The following is an 8,807-nucleotide window of genomic DNA, read 5'->3' on the forward strand; positions in this document are numbered from 1 at the left end:
TAGACAAACTTCCGAAAAGTGTTGCCAGTAGTAGCAGGAGAAGTAGCAGGCTTCAGCCGCAAGTGTTCTAGCCGTGTCGTGCGTGATTTCATTTGCAACACAAAAAAGACTTTAAGACGATAATAGGACAGTAAGCGTTTCGTTTTCTGCGGAATTCCTACGCTAATTTTGAATTTCCTTTCATATTTTTCCAAGCAATGCTGGTTTGTCTGTGTCTGTTCTTTTCTTTTCTTCTTTTTCTTCTAGCTCCTATTTTTCTAGCTTTGGATTCTTTCTGTTTTACGTATAGTTGACTGACTGCTAAACAACAAGAGCTTCTTGGTCCTTTATTCTTAAGTAAATATTTATGTAAGAGAAATAATAATAATAATAATAATAATAATAATAATAATAATAATAATAATAATAATAATAATAATAATAATAATAATAATAATAATAATAATAATAATAATAATAATAATAATAATAATAACCAGAACGTCGAAGACTATACCACGAAGTGGTGTTGCGCCACTTCACGCCGGATCAGTCAACCAGTCAACCAACTAGCAACAATAAAAATAGGCGAAGAAGGTGACCCCGAGGTCCTAAATCATTGGCTTCACCCTAAATATCAATACTTTCCAAATTCTGTGGGTGCAAGGTTGACTACTATTTCGCATCTTCATTTATATTCTTTTTCATCGTAATACCACCGGGATCTTGGCCTATATACGCCGCAGTGGGTTTGTCCCTATGCGTTGAAGGAATCGCCATCCTCATCAAGAAGAAACGCAGAAGAGACGCTCGAGGTCATGGCTGAGCCCTGGGTCGCGCTGTCCGAGGACGATTACCCGTGTCCCGTACTCCCTCCGGCCAGGGCGGCGAGCTCCGTGCGCAACGCATACTTCGTCCACGAGCTGCAAGGTCCGGGCAGGGAGAAGCATGGAGAGGGTAGGCTGGTCGAGGAGGAGGAAGGGGCGGGCGGGGAAGCGGTGGCCGGCCTGCACCACTCCATGGTCACCGGTTCGTTGTCCTTGGTCGTGGTGCTTTTTCCGCTGGTGCTTCCCCTGGTCGTCTACCTGGCCGCCACCAACCCGTTCGTCGAAGCCCGCGAAGGACGGCTCGTCGAGGGAATCCTCGACTTGGACGACGACGTCGTGCCTCTAATCCGGGACCCTGCACACGAGGTTTGTGCACCTGTCGGAGTCAGGCGAGCACGCACAATCAGCTTTTACTCCGCCAGACGAGGCACTGCGCAGGACAGCACTGGATTGCGCGAAGTTGCGACAGTGGTTTCGGGCCACGCTTTGTGCCGAAGATGGCGTCTCAAAAACACCGGCTTATCGGGTTACACACTACGCAGCACTACAACAGCGAAACGTCAATCGAGTGAAATAGAAAAAAAATTATATGTATTCCAGATGAACCGTAGGTGCCTCCGGTATAAGGTGCATTTAACAGGAGTAATGGTCGTAAGGAGATTGCGAATATGGAGGATGAAAGTGAGCACGTGTGCAAACGTAGTTGCACACAGCCTGACAACGCTTGGCCTAATGAGACCTGTCAAACAGAATGCGTACACGGTTACTTAGTTTTGATATAAGAGTGTACCAGTCTCTTATAATTAAAGAAATATATGGTTCATTCGTTGAGAACGACTATTGGGTTCTAAAACGCTATAGAGTCCACAGTCGTCTCCATTGAGTTTCTTGAGAGGCTTAAACTGCCATTGATTAAGGCTTGCGTTGGGGCTAGTTGGAATATCAAACTCGTGTTTAAAAAGCAGCAGCGCTGCAAATTTGAACCACAGAGACGAGAACAGCGCATACGAAGTGTGGTCACTGACAGTCATATGCAATGTCCTATAGAAGACGTAGATTAAACAAGGCTTATATAGGAAAACGTCTTTTTCGTGCCCGAGCAGCCAAATCTCCAAGCGTACGGATGAGGAGACAACTCTCTACACAACGGGAATTAGGAAAATGGCGTTACTTACCACGTATACAGAGTACCTCGTTGCCAACCATATACCCCCCCCCCCCTTGTTTTTTATTTGCGGCTTCGCACCAATGTAGAGATGTACCAGGAAAGGCTGAATAGACCGATTCACCCATTTCCAAACCACTCACACCTGGCGCACGGAAAGCTCTTCCAACAGGCTGTGGGGCTTCGTGGGAAGGAACTGTTCGAGGAATGCGTAAGATAATGTTTAGCAAAGGAAAGTGAAGGCGAGGACATAGATAAGAAAGAATAGAGTGACTACAGACGAGGGGATTCGCTGTCACACGTGCACATGCTTCCTTTGAGGGCCACTTGCCGCTTAGTTCTTGACGTGTCACTTACTATAGTGAGGTAGGCTAAGCCAGTGGGCCATTCTGCCGGCGGGCCACTGTGGGCACAGTCAGATTGTGGCAGTTTGCAAGTTCACTGGCCCGTGAACAAATGTTCACGGGTCAGTGAAGAGGCGGTTTTGATGTGGACGCACAACTTTCCTCAGCCTCTCCGTTCTCAGAGGCGCGAACGCCGATACCTGGCTTGCGCAGATCTGGGCGTCACTCGCGCGTGTCCCCTCGTGAGACGCGCATGACAGGTGCGTGCCGATTGCGGTGGAGGAGTAAGATAAAAAGAAAAAGCTTAATTGCAGACGTGATTCGGTCCCAAAAGGTTACTGTTCAGTAATAATAGTCACTTTTTTTTCGCAATGAGATGGCAGCTTACGCCTTGCGTGTAGTAGAGCGTTTACCGCCGCTGATCGCCGGTTGAATGCGATGCGTTATAAACGCGATACACATGCCACTGTCCTACTTAAACGCGACTAAGGGAGTTCTGCGTTGGCTTACACTCGGCACAGGGCCGCCACCTCAGGACGCTGGAAGGCGACTTCGAAGAAGAGCTCAGCTGGATGTCGGGCAAGACGCCGGACTCACCGCCGTTCTGGGCGAAGCCAAGCGACATGCCACCGCCGCCGGTGCACAAGGAGATGCGCGAGCTGCCGGAGGTAGCCTGGCCCGTGGACTGGAAGGCCGGGAACACCACTCTGGGGCCGAGACCGCTTGAAGAGGACGAAGAATTGCCCATGAAGCACAACCTGCCCTTCAAAAAGATGAATCGGGACGGACGAACCCCGGTCGGTGACTACCTGGCTCCCCAGACAGTCGGGCCCGCCCCGTTCGAAGGGCTTCCAGAACTGCTCGAGTTCACCAGGAGAAGCAAGCGCCGCGGCGCCAAAACTCCGTCCACGCTCATCCCTATCATGCGGGAACCGCACGAAGAGTGAACCCTGTTAGGTGGCCGCCTCGCATTTCCTGACTGACCCGGAGTCTCACGTTTGAACGGGACGGAGGCGTTCTGACGCTTCCGGATGCAGCGACTTCGCCGTGCGAGAAATCGGATAAAGAAAGCAGCATCAGTTGTGACGAATGTTGTCTTTTCGTTGGTTTTTGAAAAACCACCCTGACCTGTTGTGGTGGCTTGGCGGCTATATGGTGCTCTGCTGCTGAGTTTAAGGTATTACAGGCCGTGTTGATTGCGTTTCGATGGGGGCGGTGCGTAAATTTACCCATGAATCTTGATTTCGTTAATTTCGTTAATGAGCACCAGGTGGTCGAATTTATTCCGGACCCCTCCCCTACTGTATTTTTCGTACACGAGTACAACTTTGTTACGTTAACCCTCATAATCCATTCTTCCCGAAATTACACCTCATATTGTATAAATATATATAATACCATATGAACCAAAAGTCAAATGAGCTGTTCTTCGTACGTCATGTATGTTTGCTGATTGTGGAATGTGCGTTAGAATGAGTAACATTCTGGCTGCGAGTGATGGGCGCTGGCATCTAAATTGCTGGTCTTTGGAAAAAAACGAACTATGGTAAAGACGGTTGGGTAGATCACAAGTTTCACTACACATGTATGCAGTCTGAAACTATGGAGGAAGTGACCGGCAACGCTAGAGGACACACGACTATTGACGATTTGAAGAATAATCTGAAAATTTCGAGCGAGAATAATGAAGGCTCATGCCTCATTGTTTCGTTCTCCGCTGTGAGTATGGGACAATATTAGAACTGGTCATAGCACATAGCATTTGCGAGCCAACTACTGGCTAATATGTCCAGTGATTCCACTGATGTTTACAGATTGGTCTGCCAAATGCCTTTTGACCTCATAAGTGTGAAGCCACAGCGCAAAACATAACGGCTTGAGTTATGTCTTGAGGAAAAAGGGAGTTGTAATCTTCAGTGAATTCAACGGCAGAGCTTTTCTTTCCTCAAAGAGGGCTATCGCCAGGTTTCTGCACACACAACTTCCTCTTAGAAGGCTGTGCTGACGGGCTCAGACCAACAGGAACAGCGACAGCTCATCCAGCCAGCAGGTGGAGCGGGGCGAACCAATGGTGCCGTGAACTAAGGGCACTGCACCACGGAGGAGGAGGAGGAGGAAACAACTTTATTCACGAGAAATTGCAGGGCTATGTAGATGGCTGCTTGTTTGCGGCGGCCTCTTCCGCCCAAGCAATGGTTGCTTTTTGTACTTTTTCTTCGGAGGACTAGGATGATACCGCACCATGCATACAAAAGAGATAAAAAAAGAAAAGAAAACGTTTCCCTCTCTTCTGCAAGCTCTGAATGCTTTCGGAAAACTTTAACGTGGTAGCTTTATCAATACAAGTTGACGATGAGGTTCAAAGCTCCACGCAAAGCATGCACTCGTGGAGCGCGCTGATCTCGTGACAATCTTCATCCTTTCCCGAAGCAGCTTGCGGCTCAAAACGCGCCTCGGCCAGCCTGCCGCTGCTCCGTCGCCATTAGAACCTATTTCACGATGAGCGGAGAGTCGTCGCTTGTTTTTATACGAAATATTTATGCCAGGAGCAACGCCTTGACCAAAGAATTCAACAAGGGAACAGCCAGCGCTGCTTTTGTGGTGCTCTCTCTTCTGGGAGTGTGCGTCGTTGTTGGAGTGCTGGCGTTCATTATGCGTGGCTCGACGGATGACGTGGCCAACGAGGTCGCTACCGCAGCGGTGAATACGGTGAGCGCGGTTCCCGGGGCACCACTTGGAAGCCGTCCCACGCTTCCGCAGGCAGAAGCGTTCCATCCGCACGTCCACCCCAAGCACTCGGCGCCCTTGTCGTCAGACAAGCTAAAGGACGTCGTGCGAAAGCGCGGGAAGAAAAGGAGCGCTGCAAGGAAGCCAAACAGCGCATTCGCGTTTCCTCGGAGGACTGTAGTAGGAGCTGGCGGTGTTACTGCAGTGGACGAAGTTGGCGTCGGAAAGAACAACGGCACCACCAAACTGGAAGAGGACGGGCTTGTTTTTGTCCAAGGCGAGGACTACGAAAAAGGGGCAACTGACTCAAGTACGTCTGTAGGTTATGACAAGTACACTGAACAAGGCTCGGAGAAAAAACCGTGGCAACGAATGTCGGTTCGCGATGCTCGCACTTCTTCGAGTTCGCCGCGATCAAAAGTACCGCTTTCGCGCCGATCTACCAGGACGACTGCAGGGCGCGCAACGATGGGGATTTCCACCGTAGTGCCCACCCCTCTTACAACGAATGTGCTCCCAACAAGGAATCACGTGCCAAGCGCCCCGACCAGCAGCGCATTGTACCTCGAGGGACGGACCGACGTGTTCGGCCCCATCACCGGTGATAACACAGGGTTCGGCGCCGGGGCGGAAATGAAATCCCGCTCCTCGTCGTCGCCGCTGTTCTGCTTCTACGATGATAGGAGCTCTATCCGCTCGCCCGGATTCTCGGTGTATGACATTCCCGTACAGCTGTGCACCGACGTCGCCTTCTGCTGCGTTGATGTGAGCGCCAAGGGCCATGTGGTGGTGAGCAAAAACCTGAAGCTGTTCCTGCAAGTCTTGGGACACGAATTCCTGCCGGCGAGCCATTTGTACGTGACACTGGGAGGACACCGCGTGCTCATCCACCACTTGGACGCGGCTCTGCAAAACACCGCGCGTTTCGCCACCGACCTCTCGGAAGAAGTGAAACGGCTGGGTGCCGGCGGGCTGGCCGTCTATATGGAGGACGTAGAACTGCTGAAGCACGCGTTCCGCGTTCACGACCTCATTATGGCCGTCCGGGGCGTGTCCGTGGCGGTGGTGCTGCCGCGAGATCTGCGGCAGCAGGTACGCTACTACCACACCGAGATCTACGCCAACACCAAGGACATGCTGGTCATCTCGCCACCATCGCAGGGCTACGGGGGCAGGCAGCCAAAGCCGGCTTTTGCCACCTGTCCGCACCCTCGCCGAAGCGTCCACGAGGGCTCGTCTCTCGAGTTCATCTACCAGCTCTCGAGAACCCTCCTGTCCTCAATGGCGGACGGCGCAGTCGGCTATGTAGCGACCAACGTGGGTGCAGTGGAAGAGCAACCGCCGCCGCCACGCTATGTAATCGGCGTCTCCTTCGGTGGCCTAAAGTTCCAGCTCAAGAACCGGAGCCTCCACGATGTCGGGTCGCCGGCTACGTTCGTTCGCGAAGTGCCGTACCGCGAGATCTGTAAGCGACCATGGCGTCACTGGCACGATAACGTAAGCGAGTGCTTGGTGGCCTGGGACGGCGATCATGGCTGGATGTCCTCGCTGGGTCCAGGAAGCGTCGGCTTTGCGACGGAGCTCGCGAGAGGCCTGGCCGTGTTTGACCTGGACTATGACGACCACAGCGGCGAGTGCGGCGACAAGTTCCCTGTACTGAGGGCACTACGCGCCGCACTTCTCTCTCGGCATTCGAGGAACCTGAAATGAAGTTGGCACATATCGCCGGTGCGTTAGGCGGCTGTTGCTAGCTTCCGCGTCTGTTCTTCTGACGTAATTGCCAAAGCAACGAACCGCCCAGCACACACAAAAATGGTTAAAATGTATAGGAATTCGAAACAACCTTTGTTTTCTGTCCTTGTGAAGCTCGCAGCTTTGTGATGGTGAGAGCCGTAAAATAATTAGCGTAAATTGTTTACCCGTGAAATGTGTAAAGGAGCATTCTTCTATGGCGTGTTTCTCATTATGGAATATAAATTTGGGGAGTGAGAGCCAGTCACTCAACAGTATCTTCTACAAAGGCAGACCAAATTCTTTTCGGTTTATGAAAACGTTAAGAAAAAAATAGTTTACCTAACTTGGGAAAGTTCGACATATTGAGGGACCTGTGAAGTCGAACAGGAGGACAGCTACTTCTGGAAGCAAGGCCTTTTCCTCCCTTTAGCTACGTATGTCACCTGTTTATTCAAACCGATGGCTTGACAGCCTGTAGGCAATGTTACGAGTTCTTGTGAAGGGACAGACAACACATCATCTGTAAACTGGCGACGTGCAGTCGTGGGCCCGTTTTGCCCCGAGAAACTCGTCGCGATGCGCCACACTGTCGTTTAAAACTTTCATTTCATTTTATTTCATGTCTTATTTGCTTAAAGGCTCCACAAGGGGATGTTATGTAAGGGGTGGAGACACAGAAATACAACGCAAACTTATTGCCACGTGGTGCCACTTCAAGAGATGCTTAGACATATTTTTTTTTTTCAGAAAGCGCTAATGGACAGGTAAAGGAGAACATATCGTGAGGAAGGTCGTTCCAGTCTTTGACATTGTCGAGCTCGCATAGCGGTGAGACGCAGACAGAGAAACAGCGAGGATTTCCCTGCGAGAGCGCCTTATTATGCGGGGACGATCTTAGCATTTCCCCTTGCGCTCCGACTCCTACAGGCAACGCGCCAAACAGCATTGACAGCCATCGCCCTCGTGCTGTCGCCGGAGGGCACCGCATTTGCTTCTGTCCCAACAGCGAGTCGAGGAAAGGCCGTCTCCGCGTGTCCTTGTAACGCAATTGGGGCTCAACGCAGCTTTAGGTTGGGGCACGCCGGAAATCACGTACGCCGAACCACTGGCGCTGATCCCTTTCGCACATATAGCATAGTCGTCACGTCGTTCTAGTTCTTGCGCCCGTGCATGTTTTTGCGTGCACGTTTTTTTTTTCTTCTTCCGTTTGATTTCCGGAAGCGCGGTTTCGGCCTTGTAGGGGTTTCAAAGCACGACTTCTCGAGCGTCGAGAAATATGGGAGCTGTCGTGGCCCGTTTCGTCGTTTGCAACGTAGGCAACATGCGCACCATTTCCCCGTCCCGCCCCGACGACTACTCACCATCTCGGCGAATTCACAGTCGCTAGCCAGAACACGAGCGCTGCGCCCGAAGATGATATTTTACTCGAGGCGAAATCGGGCGCAGATGTTAAGTCGCAAAGGCAAGCACCACTGAAAAGAGGCGAAAACTCTATCAAGCGCTCGCAACTTTCGTCGTTCTCGTAAGTTTTCATTGCTGTTATTTTTTATATTGGCCCTCGTCTTCTTCGCCACGGAAGCATTTCGCGCCGTATTCGTGCGCGCGTGCTTCTACATGCAAACGGGGAAGTGCGCGACCCTCAAATATTGCGGAAGTAAGGATGCATAAATGGCTTTTCGCGCCAAACCGCGTTGTCGCCCGCGTTCAATTTTTTTACAAAGCCGCGCGCTGCTTGTGTGTTCCTCTGCATGCGGCGAAGTTGGACAGAAAGGAGGAGTAGAGAGAGAGAGAGAGAGTGAGAAGCACCAGCAGTTCAGTCGGCTTTAGACAGAAAGGAGGAGGAAACAAACTTTATTAAAGACGAGGGGAGGGGTAGGCGGGAGCCGGGATCAGGCTTACAGGGGCTGGGGTGGCGTCCAGCTGGCCGCGACCTTCCACCAGCCCGGTTTGGGTTTGAGGGTAAGTAGATTTTACTACGGAGGCTCATGCCTCCTGTGAGGGAGCTTGCCGCAGGAGATTTCTTTGGGGATC

At 51.3% G+C, this 8,807-nt stretch overlaps 2 protein-coding genes across 2 annotated transcripts; both read left to right on the forward strand.

The window, feature by feature from the left end:
* The first annotated feature begins 743 nt into the window (after positions 1 to 743).
* Positions 744 to 3,409, forward strand: LOC135900330 (uncharacterized). Its single transcript, XM_065429817.2, has 2 exons — positions 744 to 1,172; positions 2,837 to 3,409. Exons 1-2 carry the CDS (start codon positions 798 to 800, stop codon positions 3,260 to 3,262), a joined length of 801 nt encoding a protein of 266 aa, XP_065285889.2. The 5' UTR covers positions 744 to 797; the 3' UTR covers positions 3,263 to 3,409.
* Positions 3,410 to 5,510: 2,101 nt separating this feature from the next.
* Positions 5,511 to 6,752, forward strand: LOC135900331 (uncharacterized). Its single transcript, XM_065429818.2, has one exon. The coding sequence runs from the start codon at positions 5,511 to 5,513 to the stop codon at positions 6,750 to 6,752; it is 1,242 nt and encodes a 413-aa protein (XP_065285890.2).
* Positions 6,753 to 8,807: the final 2,055 nt, after the last annotated feature.

Source organism: Dermacentor albipictus, chromosome 1 (assembly GCF_038994185.2).
Source record: "Dermacentor albipictus isolate Rhodes 1998 colony chromosome 1, USDA_Dalb.pri_finalv2, whole genome shotgun sequence".
NCBI classification, from domain to species: Eukaryota; Metazoa; Arthropoda; class Arachnida; order Ixodida; family Ixodidae; genus Dermacentor; species Dermacentor albipictus.